Genomic DNA, 19804 nt, shown 5'->3' with positions numbered 1-19804 from the left:
GCAAGACTGCTTTGAACAGACGCCCATTTTATTTGTAAATTGTTTATTTTTATCATATGCGCCGGAATTCGTGCGCATTGTATTAATGTAACAGTTTGAGCATGGCTGCGGAGTTTTTAGTGATGTTGTATGAGTATTCTCCTCTCTTTTACATTACTGTCATATCAGTATGTTTCATCATCACTGTGGTTGTGGTGCTGGGCTGGTAAGTTCATATGTATTAGGATAAATTACTGTTTTAGTCCAATTTGTGATAGTTTTGCACTCTGTGTGGACTGTATAAAGTGGTGGGCCATGTGTGAGACACAAATGAGAGGTGATATTTGTCTAAGGAATCTTTAGTTAGTTCCCTCTTTAAAAGCAGAAGTTCATTTCTACACCCTCATGTCTTTGGTTTCCTCTGTCAAGGTTTGGATTCGATGTTCCGGTCATTTTACGTAGCTCGGATGAGACCGAGTCTATCACACCTGTCCCTGAGAAGAAGATGGTGCAGGTGACCAATCCCTTCGCTTTGGAGATGGGCTCTACGGCTGGTACAGTCATTGGTGAGAATCGGCTTATAATAGTGTCGGATCGATTTAAAATGAATGAGATGTGATCAGTAAGTGGATGTGTCTTCTCTAATCATGTCAGAGGGTCTGAGCTTGCGGCCGTATTGCCTTGAAGACTGCGTCCTCAGCTGTTTCTGGGGTTGTGGGGTTCAGGCTCTCCAGATGGCACTTCAGAGTCACCAGCGAGGGCCCAGACTCGGCACCCCAGAGCTGTTTCAAGATGCTCTAGATTTCAGATACCACCACTGCCAAAGCTTCAAGTATCCCTCCAACAGGGTTCCCACAGTCATGGAAAACCTGGAAATGTTAGGGAATTTTAAAAATGTGTTTTATAGGGGGCCCGGGTAGCTCAGTGAGTATTGACGCTGACTACCACCCCTGGAGTCAAATCGAGTTCAAATCCAGGGCGTGCTGAGTGAATCCAGCAAGGTCTCCTAAGCAACCAAATTGGCCCGGTTGCTTGGGAGGATAGAGTCACATGGGGTAACCTCCTCGTGGTTGCGATTAAGGGTTCTCGCTATCAATGGGGTGCGTGGTAAGTTGTACATGGTTTGCGGAGAGTATTATGAGCCTCCACAAGCGGAGTCTCCACGGTGTCATGCACGATACGGTCTCAAAAGTGGAGGCAACTGAGACTTGTCCTTTGCCACCCAGATTGAGGTGAGTAACCACGCCACCACAAGGACCTACTAAGTAGTGGGAACTGGGCATTCCAAATTGGGAGAAAAGGGGATAAAATAAAAAAAATAAAAAAAAAGGAAAACAAAAATATAAATATACACACACACACACACACACACACACACATACATATATATATATATATATATATATATATATTAGTGGTGGACCGATATGGGGTTTTCAATGGAAATGCCGATACCGATATCTAGAGTGCCAGATGGCCAATGGCTAATATAAATGCCAATAAACTTCATACAATTAAATTACAGCAAATCAGATGTACACAAAATTTCTAAATTGAAACAAATACTTATTTTACGCAATATTCTTACTCAACTTTGCATAAACTTAAAAAGGAAAACCTTGAAAACAGATAGTGTTGACTATCCACTGACAAATCTGTTGGTACATTTGTAAACTGACACTAGGGATAGTCGGCCAAGTGAACAAGGTTATCAGCCGATGCCAATAATCACAATATATCGGCCAATTAATTGGCCTGGCTGATATATCGGTCTATCACTAGTATATATACACTGATCAGACACAACATTAAAACCACCTGCCTAATACTGTGTAGGTCCCCCTCGTGCCGCCAAAACAGCGACAACCCGCATCTCAGAATAGCATTCTGAGATCATATTCTTCTCACCACAAATGTACAGAGCGGTTATCTGAGTTACCGTAGACTTTGTCAGTTCAAACCAGTCTTTTTTTTTGGCACCATTCGGAGTAAATTCTAGAGACTGTTGTGCGTGAAAATCCCAGGAGATCAGCAGTTACACAAATACTCAAACCAGCCCATATGGCACCAACACTGAAAAGTGACAAAAATGCCCCATAATGAATTTCTCTTTTTATCCAGATTTGAGATATTATTGTTCAATACAAGTAAAGCTCAATTGACAGCATTTGTAGCATAATATTGATTACCACAAAAAATCATTTCAACTCATCCCTCCTTTTCTTAAAAAAAAAAAAAAAGAAGAAGAAGAAGAAGCAAAAATCAAGGTTACACTGAAAATCTTTGAGTGACTTAAAAAAAAACCTTGGAAAAAAATGTACACACAGAAATTGCTACTAAAATTAACACACTATTTTCAAGTAAAGACTACACAAATCTAGGTGGCACTGATTAGAAACTCTCATGAAAAGTTTACTTTGCAATACTCTGTTTCAAGTCAACTTTACTCACTCTTTGTTTGTACATTTTACTTGTAGCACTTTCTTGTACAATGCAGCACTGAATTTAGCTATGCTTTTAAAAGCGTGCTGGCATTTTAATGAGTTTTTAACGTACTTAGTCATGTACCACATGATATGTGGAAGCTTTCCACAGGAAAACTTAATGCATGCTTTGTAGTCTATCAGACAGTATCACCTTGCTTTAATGGTGAAATAAACAAGATTCAGTGTTGTGAACATAGAGCTGAACACATGGTGCACAAAACACGATGATGGTAACAATCAACAGATTTTTTTTTAATTTTTTTATCATGAATGGGTCATTTTGAGTAAAAATTTAACTATAGACTTCATTAAACAAGAAGTTCCTAAACTTTAAATTAACAATAAAAACGGTGTAAATAAACTTGCAAACAATAAAACCATGCAAGCTCATTAATTATTCAAGCCCGGTGCATGCTGGGAACACCAGCTTCGAAAAGTTAAGTAAAATTTACTTATTTAATTTACCTGTGAAATTTACTCAAATTAGCCAGTAAATATGACAAGGTTTTCTACTTTAGAATTGATACATGATGACACATTGTAAAGATAACAAACAATCATGAATAATATTTAATTAAAAGCTAGAGCATTCATTTTTACATGGTTGAATTGAGTACAACTGTAGAATTTACTTAATATGATCAATTTCATGCTTAAATTAAATTTTTCAACGTAGAAAGTACTTAATCTTTTCTGCTAAATTTACTTCACCTCAAAATCTTTTTTTTTTTTTTAGTGAAGTGAGACACTTACAATGGAAGTGAATGGGGCCATTATTTTTTTTTTTTATGTTTAAAAGGCAGAAATGTGAATCTTATATAAAAGCACTTTAATTTGTTAACTTGTTATTTGAGATGTAAAGTTGTTTAAATCGTAATTTTTACAGTCATTTTAGGGTTTGTTGACATTACATCGTCAACAAAGTTGTAAAATTGGCTATAACTTTACACAGAAAAGGTTAGTAAGTGATTTTATCACACTGAAATCATGTTAACACATATTGTTTACATCTTAAGGCTATACTATTTAAACAGTTAGTATTTTAACGTTTACAGATTGTCCATTGTAAGTGCCTCAGTAACCTAGATTTTTATTCCTATCTCTTAGAGAAATACTTGTTTAAAAATATTCACTGCACCCTTATAACACACCAAGTTCAGTTAAAATTGTGTGTATATAACTACAAATAACAGAATGCTTTGTCCTTAACAAAATATCAGTATACAGAAAGAGGAAAGGGAGGAATGCTTCACCCAGATGCCACCAGATCTCGGGGTGAGCGATTTTGGGTTGCTGCCCCGGGATCGGTACCCCCTGGTGGCTGTGTTGACACTGGCCAATCCGGAAACAAGGGACAACTACAATATTGTAAGCAGCTGAGACTTTATTCATCACATTTGCCTTATTAGTAAGGGATGAAGTTCATTACACAGGTTTAAAAATCTTTAATGGTGAAGAAGTTTCAAGCTTTTTTCATTTTTTTAGGTGACTAGTGTGACTGTGCTGCATGTCCCTGATGATAAATACAGACTTTCTGGGAGAATCTTGTTCCAATATCTTCTCACAGCACAAGGGAACATGTATGATTTGAAGGTATGAAAGTGAATTCTCAGCATTTTATTATTTTAAACTGTTCTGAGATCATATGCAGTAATCTCATTTTGATCACACTTCACTTCCATCACCTAAAGTGTTATTGGGGACCGTGTTGAATTATGAATCTTTAATTAAGTGTTATTTCTAGAGAGGGTTTGTGTACTAAGGAGCTCTGTTCTTTTCTTGCAGCCTCTTTTCATGTCAGCTGACACCAGCAGTATGTCTAGAACCACCGAGCCTTCAACCAGCACACAAGGGGTGGGGTCGCAACTTGAAGGTCCAGATGAAAAGGTGGAGGAGTCAGAATCAGAAGGGGAGTGGCCAGACACCCAAGGCCGGGACTGTGTGGTGTGTCAAAACGCACCAATAAATAGAGTGCTGTTGCCATGCCGACATGCATGCGTATGCGATGGATGTGTACACTGCTTTCAGCACTGTCCGATCTGCCGTGCTTATGTCTTTGAATCTTTTTCTCTGTCTAACCGGACATCTCATGATGAAGAAAAGGACTTAATGGAGGATTAAATCTGTCTCTGAACCAAACGTTAGCAATTCCTTGCTGGACTGAACATAAAAGGAAACATTGTAGCTTCTATTAGGTTAATGGATGCAGGCATCTGACCTTTACCTACAGTTGAAGTCAGAAGTTTATATACACCTTAGCCAAATACATTGAAAGTCAGTTTTTCACAATACCTGACATTTAATCATAGAAAATGTTCCCTGTCTTAGGTCAGTTAGGATCACTACTTTATTTTAAGAATGTGAAATGTCAGAATAATAGTAGAGAGAATGATTTATTTCAGCTTTTATTACTTTCATTACATTTCCAGTGGGTCAGAAGTTTACATACACTTCCTTAGTATTTGGTAGCATTGCCTTTAAATTGTTTAACTTGGGTCAAATGTTTTGGGTAGCCTTCTACAAGCTTCTCACAATAAGTTGCTGGAATTTTGGCCCATTCCTCCAGACAGAACTGGTGTAACTGAGTCAGGTTTGTAGGCCTCCTTGCTCGCACACGCTTTTTCAGTTCTGCCCACAAATTTTCTATCGGATTGAGGTCAGGTCTTTGTGATGGCCACTCCAATACCTTGACTTTGTTGTCCTTAAGCCATTTTGCCACAACTTTGGAGGTATGCATGTGGAAAACCTATTTGTGACTGACCTTTAACTTCCTGGCTGATGTCTTGAAATGTTGCTTCAATATGTCCACATAATTTTCCTTCCTCGTGATCACATCTATTTTGTGAAGTGCACTAGTCCCTTCTGCAGCAAAGCACCCCCACAACATGATGCTGCCACCCCCATGCTTCATGGCTGGGATGGTGTTCTTTGGCTTGCAAGCCTCACCCTTTTTCCTCCAAACATAACGATGGTCTTATGGCCAAACAGTTCAATTTTTGTTTTATCAGACCAGAGGATATTTCTCCAAAAAGTAAGATCTTTGTCCCCATGTGCACTTGCAAACTATAGTCCGGTATAGCATTGGCTTCTTCCTTGCTGAGCAGGCTTTCAGGTTGTGTCGATATAGGACTCGTTTTACTGTGGATATAGATACTTGTCTACCTGTTTCCTCCAGCATCTTCACAAGGTTCTTTGCTGTTGTTCTGGGATTGATTTGCATTTTTCGCACCAAATTACGTTCATCTCTAGGAGACAGAACGTGTCTCCTTCCTGAGCGGTTGTTTGTACAGATGTGGTACCTTCAGGCATTTGGAAATTGCTCCCAAGATTGAAAAAGACTTGTGGAGGTCCACAATTTTTTTTCACAATCTGTCTGTAAACAATTTTTTGAAAAATTACTCATGTCATGCACAAAGTAGATGTCCTAAATTACTTGCTAAAACTATAGTTTGCTAATATTAAATCTGTGGAGTTGTTAAAAAAGAGTTTTAATGACTTCAACCTAAGTGTATGTAAATTCTGACTTCAACTGTAGGTATGAAACTTGTTATTCTAGCATTATATAACTAATTTTAGGATTTTGAAATGGAGAGAGCTTGAGAAATGTGTTTAGTATTTGAATGTGTTTATAAGATAAAAATAAATATTCTATTTAATTTTTTCATTATAATTGGTTAAACTAACATATGCATGTATCAAAATGGGTTTTTTGTGGACTTTTTTCACTTAAAGTGTGCTAAAAGGATTTTAAGGGCCTACTATGGAAATCAGAAAATAATTTCTTCATCTTTTCTTATTGACTTTAATGGTGTGGTAAGAAGCAGGCCAGGCACACCTTTTTATTTTTCAGAATTGTAAAGAGCCATTCCATTTAAGAGGCCAACAGGTAAAGGTTTAATCAAACTGGGGCTACACAATGCATGAATATGTCAAACAAGTCACTTGATGGTAATATAACATTAGAAATATAACAATAATACTTTCTAATGTTGACAACTATTTCAGCAACTTAAAAAAAAGTTATGGTCTCCATTGGCAAAATACCATTTAGTGAAACAACCTCACATTTAAATTTTGCACAAAAATGTGGTTTTATATAGGCTTGTAATCCAGCTTGGACTCCAACTTTTTAGAATCTGCCACCTTCCTCACAGCCTTCATGAAATCCTCCTGAGTCACATACTCATGATCGGTCCGGATGGCAAACATACCTGTCAGATAAAATGGAAAAGAACGTCATACATTGGCTAAACTCCTTAGTACACAATTAGTTTGGAATAAAACACTAGCTTACTGCATTATATTTGTATAGTGTTTAAACCCGTACAAATTATACGATAAACGTTTCAAACATTTCTGTCATGAGCTCACCATATTACATGTCTTAATCAGTGGGTAGAGTCCCGTTATTTCATAAGTAAACACTGTTATATTGCATTTTTTTCACTGCATTGCGGTGCAGAATGCTCCATTTTGAGAATGTGCGATATTTACACTTACATTTATGCATTTGGCAGACGCTTTTATCCAAAGCGACTTACAGTGCACTTATAACAGGGACAATCCCCCCGGAGCAACCTGGAGTTAAGTGCCTTGTTCAAGGACACAATGGTGGTGGCTGTAGGGATCTAACTGGAAACCTTTTTCACAGTTCTGTGCTTTAGCCCACTATGCCACCACCACTGCAATATAAAGCGGTCAAATTACAATTTGAATATTTGTTGAATTTAATAAGATAAATAGATCGCCCAAAAATAAAAATTCTCTCATAATTTACTCACCCTCATGCCATCCCAGATGTGTGACTTTCTTTGAAAAATGTAATTTTTGGGTGAACTAATCCTTTAAGATAAAAATGCACATTCGAATTTTGGATGTGCCAAGCACTTATGATGACTTACATTCTTGGGCTAAAACAGATGCAGTGCAACGAATAAAAGCGTTTTAAAGGCTAAATATTTCTTTTGAATAGACACAACATCTAAGAAATAACAAAAACCATCCCTTCTGGATGAGACTGAAATAAAACAGCAAGACACGACGCAACAAATCAAAGATGTCCGTCTAGCGAGTGCTTGCAAAGAAAAAGACATGCATTCAGAGTGAACTGCCCCTTAGGTGGTCTTTGGCGGTTGTGTCTCGACTATGCCTTGCTATGTTACCAGCGTCTCGCTGCATTAGCATTCAGTATATACATTCAACTATTTAATAAAAAGATGTTGACAGCCCTAGTGCAATATACAACATAGTTGGTGATCTGGGTATTCCTTGCATTAAGAAAACTTGTTTACTGTGAACAGCATACAAACTGCTAAACTGGTATCACTAGTATGCTATTCCAGTATCAGAGATGTCTTACCAGCCTCAGTGCACACATTCCTCAAATCAGCTCCATTGAAACCGTCAGAGAGCTTGACGATGGCTTCATAATCTGAGGAGCCAGAGTGAAACGTGATTAGAGAAGAAAGGGAAACATGCCAGAAAACAAAGTTGCATCTTCCTGTTTTAATGCAGATGTACCTATATCACCATGTTTGGTGATGGGCCCAGAGTGGATCTTCAGAATGTCCAGTCGAGCCTGTTCATTGGGCAACTCAATGTCTGTGCATCAAAAAAAGAAAAACACATTCAACTTACATGCATTGTCACATGCGAGCACTGTTATGTCCAACAGTGATTGAAAGAGTGAAGAGAGGGACAGAAAAAAACCCAAAAAAATCCTTACGGATCTTTCTGTCCAGTCGGCCGGGACGCAGGAGTGCAGGGTCCAAGGTGTCTGGCCGGTTGGTGGCCATGATCATCTTGACACGATGCAGAGTGTCGAATCCATCCATCTGATTCAGCAGCTGATGAGCACAGAGAAAATAGTAAACACAGAAGGCTTTTGCTCATTTATAGGTGCCTTGTGTTATTGTAATATCTTGCATTCAAGCAGGAAAACTATTTCAAAACCGTACTTGAGAACATGTCACATTACAGCCCTTCTAACTCCTGGTGAAGTAATACCAGAGATATTTCTTTTTCTTTTAGGTGTACAGTGAGGAGTATCTTGACCATGAAACTTGCTGTATGCTCTTCTAAATTAGTTATGATTATTAGTAGAGGATGTTCTAATCACTACATCTACCTCAATGCAAATATACAAGCACTAAACCAATCTATTTCCATAGGCATCTGCTGTAAACATTTGAAAAGTACACCACAATAAAAAATTCTGGCATTATTCACAGGAAGGTGAGTAACCGAGCAAGTACCTCCATCAGTGTCCTCTGGATCTCTCTATCTGCAGATGTTCCTTCAGAAAACCGACGTCCACCTTCAAAGACAAAGTATGTGTTCAATCCACAAGAACAACCAAACAACTCCCATTGCCTCTTATAAGAGCAGCTTGGAATATAATGTTGAGAATATGATTACCAATGGCATCAATCTCATCCATGAAGATAATGCAGGGCTGGTGGTCTCTGGCATAGTTGAACATCTCTCGGATGAGTCTGGCACTTTCACCAATGTACTTATCAACAATGGAACTGGACACAACCTAGTAAACAACACGCTTTAGTCAATAATATGAACTTTTTGGAATACAATATAGCAACATCACATTTCTCATTTCAGCTGTTCTATGTCTATAATAATGTCACATTTACTTGCTGACAATGTGCTTGTTTTACAGAAGGTAAACAAACTAACCTTAAGGTAATTGCAGTCCAGCTGACTTGCCACTGCTCTGGCAAGAAGGGTCTTTCCAGTGCCTATTAGATCAAATAGAAGTTTACTTTGAGTGAAAATGCAAATGCATTTACGCACACTTCTGGAACAAACTGAACAAATTTATGTCCTAGGGTGACTAACCAGGGGGTCCGTAGAGGAGGCAGCCTTTAGGAGGGATTATGCCCACCCTCTGGAAAAGTTCAGGATTGGTCAGGGGCAGCTCAATTACCTACAAAAGAGTGTTCATACAGTAAAATATCTCCACAAAGCTGACAATAGTCATGGTTCCATCAAAGTTACGAATTTAATTTATGTGAAACATCAGAATATCGCAAAAACAATGTCACCAGCACTTCCATCCCGTGTGTTTAAGTGAATAGAATAGTCACCTCTGAGGAAATTGGCACATCATGGAAATGAAAACAGAAGTTGAAGCCTCTGTGGCTCTTTTATTAAATGTAAAAAATTACTTGCAGTTTAAAGCGCGCAGAGAAAAATGCTCTGATGAACTTCGTTTTCTTGCGTTCAGCAGCAGATGCCTTGTGTCATCATTCTGAGATACTATTCTTCTCACCACAATTGTACAGAGCGGTTATCTGAGTTACCGTAGACTTCGTCAGTTCGAACCAGTCTGGCCATTCTCTGTTGATCTCTCTCATCAACAAGGCATTTCCATCTGCAGAACTGCCCCTCACTGGATGTTTTTTTGTTTTTGGCACCATTCGGAGTAAATTCTAAAGACTGTTGCGCATGAACATCCCAGGAGATCAGCAGTTACAGAAATACTTAAACCAGCCTGTCTGGCACCAACAATCATCCATGTGATTATCTAATCAGCCAATCCTGTGGCAGCAGTGCATAAAATCATGCAGATACGGGTCAGGAGTTTCAGCTAATGTTCACATCAACCATCATAATGGGGAAAAACGTGATCAATGATTTGGACAATGGTATAATTGTTAGTGCCAGATGGGCTGGTTTGAGTATTTTTGTAACTGCTGATCTCAAGTCATTTTTGAAATATTCACGAACCCTTTGTGTCGAGTCAAGTCTGAAGCCATTTTAGGTCAAGTCTGGAGTCGAGTCTGAAGTCTACTAAAATGCAACTCGAGTGTGACTTGAGTCCGAGTCTCTAACTCGAGTCCCCATCTCTGTGACACATTGTGAATTACATAAGAGTCGGTGTCCCTTCACCCTTATACTGCTCATCTACACTCACCGGCCACTTTATTAGGTACACCTGTACATCTACTTCTTCATGCGATTATCTAATCAGCCAATCGTGTGTTAGCAGTGTAATGTATAAAATCATGCAGATATGGGTCAGGAGTTTCAGTTAATGTTCACGTCAACCATCAGAATGGGGAAAAAATGTATCTCAGTGATTTAAACAATGGCATTATTGTTGATGCCAGATGGGCTGGTTTGAGTATTTCTGTAACTGCTAATCTCCATGCACAACAGTCTCTAGAATGTATGAAGAATGGTGCATAAAACAAAAAATACTGCAGCCTCAGTTTTCTGTTCTTGGTTGACAGAAGTGGAACCCAACATGGTCTTCTGCTGTTGTAGCACATCCGCCTTAAGGTTCGACATGTTTTGCATTCTGAGATGCTATTCTGCTCACCACAATTGTACAGAGCGGTTATCTGAGTTACCGTAGCCTTTCTGTCTGCTCGAATCAGTTTGACCATTCTCTGTTGACCTCTCATCAAGACGTTTTCATCCACAGAACTGCCACTCACTGGTTGTTTTTTTTTGTTTTTCGCACCATTCTCTATACACTCTAGAGACTGTTGTGCATGAAAATCCCAGGAGATCAGCAGTTACAGAAATACTCAAACAAGCCTGTCTGGCATCAACAATCATGCCATGGTCTAAATCACCGAGATCACATTTTTCCTTATTCCTATGTTGATGTGAACATGAACTGAAGCTCCTGACCCATATCTGCATATTTTATACATTACAGTTCTACCACACGATTGGCTGATTAGATAAATCACATGAATAAGTAGATGTACAGTTGACGCCAGAAGTTTACCTACACTTAGGTTGAAGTTATTAAAACTCTTTTTTGACCACTCCACAGATTTCATATTAGCAAACTATAATTTGGGCAAGTCGTTTAGGACATCTACTTTGTGCCTGACAAGTAGTTTTTCCAACAATTGGTTTACAGACAGATTGTTTCACTTTTAAATGACTATATCACAATTCCAGTGGGTCAGAAGTTTACACTAAGTTAACTTTGCCTTGGACTAAACTCAACCCTTCAGACAATTAGCTTCTGATAGGAGGTGTATTGAATTGGAGGTGTACCTGTGGATGTATTTTAAGGCCTATCTTCAAACTCAGTGCCTCTTTGCTTGACATCATGGGAAAATCAAAAGAAATCAGCCAAGACCTCAGAAAAAAAATTGTGGACCTCCACAAGTCTGGTTCATCCTTGGGAGCAATTTCCAAATGCCTGAAGGTACCACGTACATCTGTACAAACAATAGTACACAAGTATAAACACCATGGGACCACGCAGCCATCATACCACTCAGGAAGGAGACGCATTCTGTTTCCTAGAAATGAATGTAGTTTGGTGCGAAAAGTACAAATCAATCCCAGAACAACAGCAAAGGATCTTGTGAAGATGTTGGACGAAACAGGTAGACAAGTATCTATATCCACAGTAAAACGAGTCCTATATCTACATGACCTGAAAGGCTGCTCAGCAAGGAAGAAGCCAATGCTCCAAAACCACCATAAACAATCCAGAATACAGTTTGCAAGTGCACATGGGGACAAAGATCTTACTTTTTGGAGAAATGTCCTCTGGTCTAATGAAACAAAAATGTAATTGTTTGGCCATAATGACCATCGTTATGTTTGGAGGAAAAAGGGTGAGGCTTGCAAGCCGAAGAACACCATCACAACCGTGAAGCATGGGGGTAGCAGCATCATGTTGTGGGGGTGCTTTGCTGCAAGAGGAACTGGTGCACTTCACAAAATAGGTGGCATCATGAGGAAGGAAAATTATGTGGACATATTGAAGCAACATCAAGACATCAGGCAGGAAGTTAAAGCTCGGTCACAAATGGGTCTTCCAAATGGACAATGACCCCAAGCATACCTCCAAAGTTGTGGCAAAATGCTTTAAGGACAACAAAGTCAAGGTATTGGAGTGGTCATCACAAAGCCCTGACCTCAGTCTGATAGAACATTTGTGGGCAGAACTGAAAAAGCGTGTGCGAGCAAGGAGGCCTACAAACCTGACTCAGTTACACCAGTTCTGTCTGGAGGAATGGGCCAAAATTCCAGCAACTTACTGTGAGAAGCTTGTGGAAGGCTACCCAAAATGTTTGACCCAAGTTAAACAATTTAAAGGCAATGCTACCAAATACTAAGGAAGTGTATGTAAACTTCTGACCCACTGGGAATATGATGAAAGAAATAAAATCATTCTCTCTACTATTATTCTGACATTTCACATTCTTAAAATAAAGAAGTGATTCTAACTGACCTAAGACAGGGATGTTTAAATGAGTATAAATGTATTTGGCTAAAGTGTATGTAAACTTCTGACTTGAACTGTACATATGTAGGTAATAAAGTAGCCGGTGAGTGCATTTGTACATAAAATTGCAGTAAAATTGTTTTCTATACTTAATCAACATCCTAAAAATCAATAGTTTTATAAATTTCAATCGTTGTTTTTTTTTTTTTTTTAATTAAATCATTCGCAATGCTTCATGGGATTTTAGTTTGTGGATTATGCAATATTGTACCTTTGTCTTTTTGTCAAATTTTCAAATACCTTTTTGCCTCAAAACAAAGTTTGTAATGTTGTGATTCACAAAGGAGCTGGTTGGTTTGTTTCATGACTTAGAACCCCTTTATGTAGGATTTTATGAAAAGTCTATGAAAAAAAATTAATAGGAAAAATACTTCAAGAACCCAGATGGCTGAAAAATTGGACGCACACTTTTGCGCTCTATTGTAGCCAATGATTCTGATGACAGGTTTTGGCATTTCAGAATAACTAGAGCAACATTTTAAGTGCTTTGCGAGGATACTGATGACATTCTTTGAGCAAATAATGTTTTCACTAGGAATGTCATAAAATATCAATATATTGATTATCGATCTGCATGTTGTTAAATCAACACATTTTTGAGGCATCAATATATTAAAATTAGCAGACATTTAAATAAGAAGCCTAATTTGCAGCTTTCCAATTCAATCAATTTGCCTTCTGTTTAATGGTGTGGCGTAATAGCGTTGTGAGACCACAAGAGGGTGAATATAACATTTACTGAAGCTGGGTTGCGAGTAGGAAAAGCACCGGTATCACACACAGAGGACGAGCTGATGCGGTGCAGCAGATTGCAGTCCAAAGTTACGAAGGTTTTGTACTTCAAGAATGAACAAAGTAACATTGATGAGTTTGCAGGTTAGTGTATGAAACTGGTGTTTCTGTGCAAACTGAATGATTGGAAATGGCGACGTTTATTATGCAATTTCCCTGTATGTAGCCTTGAATAGGTCATTAATTCAAGCTGTCAAACCACAAAACGACATACTTGTAACTAAAAATACATCGTGTAGGCTCTATGAAAGATCCAGTGATGGCTAGAGTAAATAATCTTTATCCTTTGATAATGATTTGGGTCTAATTTAATGGAAAACATGCATTGTGCTCTGTGGCACTGCAAAATTTTGATGCTGAGCACTGGCAGTGTGTGCGTACTTTTGTAGAAAATAATTGTTACAAATTTTTGAACGCTCCATGTCGTTTGCCAAACGCGTCACCCTTTAAACTCTTTAGGTGTTTTTAAAGATTTCCTGTTTCAGTGGCATACACAAAATTAAAGGCTTATAACTAAAAAAACAAAACAACAACAACAACAACAAAAAAAAAAGAGGGTCAAGTGTTTGGTATCATTCTAAAGAAAACTAAAAAAAATTAATAATGATATAGATTATGATAAACTCTGCCTAAGAAACTGCTGAAAAATCAAAAAAAAAAAAAATTATAATAATTTGAGCCAAAAATGTACTTTTTTTTTTCTTATTTGACATTATATATCTCTGGGCGTAAATAAGGTGGCTACAAAAAACTGCTTTTGTTTTTTTCCTAATCATGTCAACTGTATCTGAGCAAAACTGTGTTGATATGAAAAAGCAATCAAAAGTTATAGCATAACTTAATTTATCATGTATAATTTATCTTAAGTGTCCAAAAACATCTCCATGTGTCCAAAAGCCTCTCCAAACAAATAAAAAATATCAATTGTACAAAAAAACAAAACTAATTACACATGCATACACAACAATGACTAAATGTATACAGAGCATTCAGACATGATTTTAGTCATGAGATTTCACAGATGAGTTTGCATCGAGTCTGTCATTTACTTGGCGCCATCTGTAACTTTTTGCTTCGTGTGGTTCATCTAATGATCCATCCGATTACCTTGTCTGTGGGCTCGTTTGAAAGAATCACCTCTAAATAATGGTATGTGATATTTTATGTTGTTTATTTTTCGTGAAATTTTAAGCAACACCAACACAATTGTCAAAGAGACATATACTTAGCTATTGCTCGCTATATTTTTATCTGCGAGTAAAACAAATAGGCTGCTTTAATTCTACTCTTTGAGAGCTTTCCAAAAACATATGATACATGGCTATTCGATCATTTGAATGTTTTTACTAATTGCTATAATGTGTACAGTGCAATTTATTTTAATAAATTACCAAAATAGAACACTTCTGATTTGTCTGCAAATTTCAAAGCATTTGTTCAGTTTTGGTCATAATGCCTGCATGCATTGGAATGTAGAGCTTCTATGCTTTCAAACAATACCTAGTTTGTGTTGGTCAAGACTGTAGTTGTTAATATTTTGACGATTATTATATATCTCGATAATCATCGGGAAAATCTTCCAATTATCTATGCATGAAAAAGAATGCAATATCCCAAAATTCTAATAAAAATATATCGATAGAAACCTAGCTAGCGAGATGCTATTTGAGTATGTCAGACATTGCAAACCAACCTCTCTCAGTTCACGGATCTGCTCTGACAATCCACCGATCTCAGAGTAAGAAACACTGCCAGGATCTTCATGGGACATGTTGTACACGAGAGGGTCCACTTCACGAGGCAAATATCTTGAAAAACAGTGAACAAGAAAACAGTTATTAATGAATAACTCTCCTCTTTCACATTTAAACTACAGTCTTAATGGGATAGTTCACCCAAAAATGAAAATTATGTTGTTCCCAACTTGTATGACAAAAATTTAATGTTTGGCACAATATTAGACTCAGTCACCATTCACTTTCAGTCCATCTTATTTGGATACAGTGAAAGTGAATGGTGACTGAGGCTAATATTTCGCCTAACATCTCCTTCTGTGTTCATATAGGTTTGGAAAAACATAAGGGCGTCTTTGGATGACTTCTCTTTTCTCAACAGTCGTGTCTGAACACTGAAGGCCAATTACACAGATACAACTTCATGTTCTCATTTTAAGAGCTCTGGTCACAACTGGCATTTAATAGACATGTTCTTGAAGAGAGGTGACCCTTACCTCATGATAGTCAGAGTTGTCATGTCCAGAGCCACTCTGGTGCCTGGTTTAAGCTGGGTTTTATCCAGCTGAATCAAAATATACGTTATGATGTTAGAGAAACCAATTTACAACCACACAACAATTTCTTATTACAAAATATATAGGCATAATTCACCCAAAATGAAAATTCTGCCATCGTTTAATCAACCCTCATGTTGTTCCAAACCTGTATGACTGAATTTCTTCCATGGAACACGAAAGATGTTTTCTATACAATGAATGGTGACTGGAGACTGTCATTCTGCCAAACATCTTGTTTTGTGTTTCATAGAAGAAAGAAAGTCATACACATTTGGGATGGCATGAGGGTGAGTAAATAATGAGAGAATATTCATTTTGGGGTGTACTATTTCGTTAAGCATTAACTCACCTGTCTACGACATCCAACAACATATCGTGGGCCATTGGTTGCTTTGACAATAACTGCAATAGTGGGAGAAAGTTAAGAACAGAGCTATAGGAAATTTGTTACAAACCACACTGAATCAGAATAAACTTCAGCCAGATGTACTTACACTTCTCTTCTGTCAGTTGTTTCAGCACCTCACCAACAATCTACAAAGACCATAAGAAATGCAGATATTTGTCTCAATTTCTGTGCGAAAAATAAAACATTTGAGCCTATTTAGGTTAGATCTTACCTGTCCCACACTCTGTAAAGCCTTCAGATCATTCTCAGACTTCTCATACTGTTTGGTGAGCTCCTTCAGCTGTTCTCTCACTGCAACAATATTTCAGGTCATCATAAAGGGATATGAAGTGTTCATTTACATTAACGTGTTTCAGCTGCTTCATGAATCAGAGATGCTAAACCGTCAATGAGAGTTAGTGGAGAATAACTGACTGAATAATGGCTATTCTTTTATATCTATATATTACTAAATATGTTTTGAACACTTGAAAGCATGCCTCCAGATTTAATTTATTAACCCTTGTGCGACCTTCGGGACATTTTTGTCTTTTTAGTTTTTTCTATCATTTTGGCTGTGTTAAAGCCAACTGCATACATTTTGCCAAAGGTGTGTATTTTTGGGGGAATTTTGGAATTTCAACCTCAGTTCCTAAAATACATCTATAATACACTGTGTACACAAAATAGTTACACTGAGGATCTTCAGGATAAAAATGTGCCCTTTGAAACCCATTAAAACTGCAATATTTGATCCCAATGAATTCTAGAATATTATGCTTTCATAACGGAGCCCTGGCTTCAAATGTAAAACATTTATATTTTCCACCAGATGGCGCCATTTTTCTCATGTTTAGCCTAAGGAGCAAATACATGCTTTTTTTTTTACTATTTTCTGTTTGCTGTATTATAGAGCAGGGGTTTTCAAACTGGGGACCGGGGACCACAAGGGGGCCGCGAGGGGGTGCTAGTGGGTCTGTGGAAAATTTCAGAGAAAGAAGAGTGTTCATAAATGTAAAAAGTAAAACACTATATTTACCGTATTTGACATGACTGCCATTTAAAAAGATACACTGTCCACATACTACAAAGCAGGCTAAATATTTTCCAGATAACGGATGCAATTAAATGAACATTTTTGGCCGATATGATAAATATTTTAACAAAAAACTACATTCCAAAAGCGATATTTTGCCACTTACCTTATTTTGTCATCAAATCACTTCTAAAACACTGTTGCTCTTCTGTTTTTTGCAGTTGTAAATAATAAACCTCACATTTTACATATTATGATAAAATATTACAAATTTATATTATGAATCATTATATTCTACATGCTTTTTCGGATTTTATTCATTTTGGTTAATATTTCTTTATACTACACACAGAAAAATGATTAAAAAAATATGTAATACAACTAAATAAATTTATGTAATTAATTATAAATAAAGCATCAGTTTTTCATATCAGCATTTTCACGCTTATTCAATCATTAGTATGAAAGAACCGATATGAAAAACCAATGGTTGATACAAGTGGTTTCTATCAATGTTTTTAAATTAGTAAATTGGCCAATAAATGTGGTGCATCCCTACAGATAATAAGTACGGTGGCTGATACATACCAATGTTTTTTTTTTTTTTATAATTTATTTTGGCTGTAGTATAATAACTATATAAAAGCTAATAATTTAGATTGCCTTTTAATATCACACTTAATTTTCTTAATTTTTCTCTGGTCTTTATACACACAAATATATAGTGACTTTTATATATTTTAGGAGGGGGTCCCTCGGAAGGTCATTGTCATATTTGTGGGTCCTTGGCATCAAAAAGTTTGAAAACCCCTGTATAGAGCACTGCAGGCCAACTGAATAAATGATGCAGCTAAAATTGTGTGGGTGTGTTGGTATGGATGTCAGAGTGTGTTTTGTATGTGTGTATTGAGAAATGTGTGTGTGTAAAAAACAACAGTGGCATTATGTAAACAAACTGACATTTAAAGGGTTAAAATCCTGAAAATGAATGAATATTTGGTAGTTATGATCAGGACTGATGTTGGTTAAAGTCAGTGAAAGTGGAAAATAATATTAATATATAATATTTTTATGGCAGTTTGTTGGCAGTTTGTGACGCGGACATTTTTGTCCTATAAAGGTGTGATTTTTTTTATTTTATTTTTTTATCTGACACCGCACAAAAAAATAATAATGCATCAAAATCAATGTTGTTGCTAATCATTTACATATCTCAGACTTTGATAATCCAAAATAAATAAATAAATAAATAAAATCCCCTTAGCATTTAGTATATGGAAATAATTCATTTTTTGTGAAAAAAAAACAACAGTGGCATTATACAAACAAACTGACATTTAAATGGCTAGAATCCTGAAAATGAATGAATATTTGGTAGTTGATCAGGACTGATGTTGGTTAAAATAAACAAAACAAAAAACTAATTATAATATTATTATGGCAGTTTTTTGAAGCAGACATTTTTGTCCTCGAAGGACCTGTGAGTACATTTGTTAAATTGACGCACAAGGGTTAAGTTCAAGTGTTTTTACTTGTAATTTTAGCTGTTATCATTAGCAGCTAACAGATCTCAGTACTGCATGACAAAGCGACTTACTGCGCAGACAGCTGAAAAGAAACGACAGCCGGAGAAGATGCCAAACTGGCGATTAACAACCTGCCATGACTGAAGAGGAACAGACAGATATCATACTTACACTCTTTGAGGCGCCCATCAATCTCTTTGTGCTCGAGTAATTTCTTTCTGTAGTCTTGTAAACCTTTCTCCCTGTTATCCGCCATGTTCGCTGCCGCTCCGCTCTCGCTTCTTCGTGCAGTTTAATAGCGGTTGGCAGATCCATCTGAGGGCGCGTTACCGCCCCCACAGGACAAATCGTGCACTTGACTGTTCAGCTTCAGCAGTACCAGACCCTGCGGGTAGATGGCGTAAGAACACTATGCAATTGGCCGTTCAAACAGTAGCCTGTATTCTGACGAATTATTTTTTGCAAGCAACATCGCAAAAATTTTAATACATTTCGTCCACATTTCCAGGCTCTTCTAACACCCCTTCTACCAAAGTGCTGTATTACAAGGACGGCATTCAAATTGAGCTTGAAATAACCAAAAAGTGATGTGTGGGGGTTTAATAAAACACTCCAAAGACTATTGGAGATTTGGACTTCTTTAGCTTTCCATCATCAATGGGGTATCATGACAAAGTCAGGATTTTAGTAGTCCTTTAGGAATGTTTATTAAACATAACCATAAAACGTACTGTAACATACTGTGACAGTAAACTCCTGTATAATGAAGAAAACACTGATAAAAAATTATATAAAATAAATCATCTATCCAACACCATATACAGATTTATAATATTTTACAAAAGACATACTCTGGCTGCCAAAAGTTTTAATTCACCAAAGTAACTGATCACAAAGTATAGTCAGAACATTACTGATGTAAAAAACAGCACCATCACTATTTGAAAAAAAAGTCATTTTTGTTCAAATCTAGACAGGCCCCATTTCCAGCAGCCATCACTCCAACACCTCATCCTTGAGTA

The 19804-nt window shown here is 37.2% G+C and overlaps 2 protein-coding genes across 2 annotated transcripts; one reads left to right on the top strand and one right to left on the bottom strand.

The window, feature by feature from the left end:
• The first annotated feature begins 7 nt into the window (after positions 1-7).
• LOC127410123 (cell growth regulator with RING finger domain protein 1-like) lies at positions 8-6087 on the top strand. The gene is made up of 6 exons (XM_051645188.1): positions 8-205; positions 409-545; positions 634-811; positions 3686-3833; positions 3951-4058; positions 4251-6087. The coding sequence occupies exons 1-6, from the start codon at positions 102-104 to the stop codon at positions 4584-4586; spliced, it is 1011 nt and encodes a 336-aa protein (XP_051501148.1). The 5' UTR covers positions 8-101; the 3' UTR covers positions 4587-6087.
• A 248-nt stretch (positions 6088-6335) lies between these two features.
• Positions 6336-19104, bottom strand: LOC127410119 (26S proteasome regulatory subunit 10B). The gene is made up of 14 exons (XM_051645181.1): positions 18954-19104; positions 16453-16532; positions 16327-16366; positions 16182-16234; positions 15770-15837; positions 15233-15347; positions 9321-9408; positions 9159-9220; positions 8883-9006; positions 8720-8781; positions 8191-8311; positions 7986-8066; positions 7825-7896; positions 6336-6676 (listed from the first exon to the last, which is right to left on the bottom strand). Exons 1-14 carry the CDS (start codon positions 19036-19038, stop codon positions 6558-6560), a joined length of 1170 nt encoding a protein of 389 aa, XP_051501141.1. The 5' UTR covers positions 19039-19104; the 3' UTR covers positions 6336-6557.
• Between the last annotated feature and the right edge of the window lie 700 nt (positions 19105-19804).

Source organism: Myxocyprinus asiaticus, chromosome 19 (genome assembly GCF_019703515.2).
Source record: "Myxocyprinus asiaticus isolate MX2 ecotype Aquarium Trade chromosome 19, UBuf_Myxa_2, whole genome shotgun sequence".
Taxonomy (NCBI): domain Eukaryota; kingdom Metazoa; phylum Chordata; class Actinopteri; order Cypriniformes; family Catostomidae; genus Myxocyprinus; species Myxocyprinus asiaticus.
The sequence above is the reverse complement of the archived record's forward strand: the minus strand, read 5'-3'. Positions and strand labels throughout refer to the sequence as shown.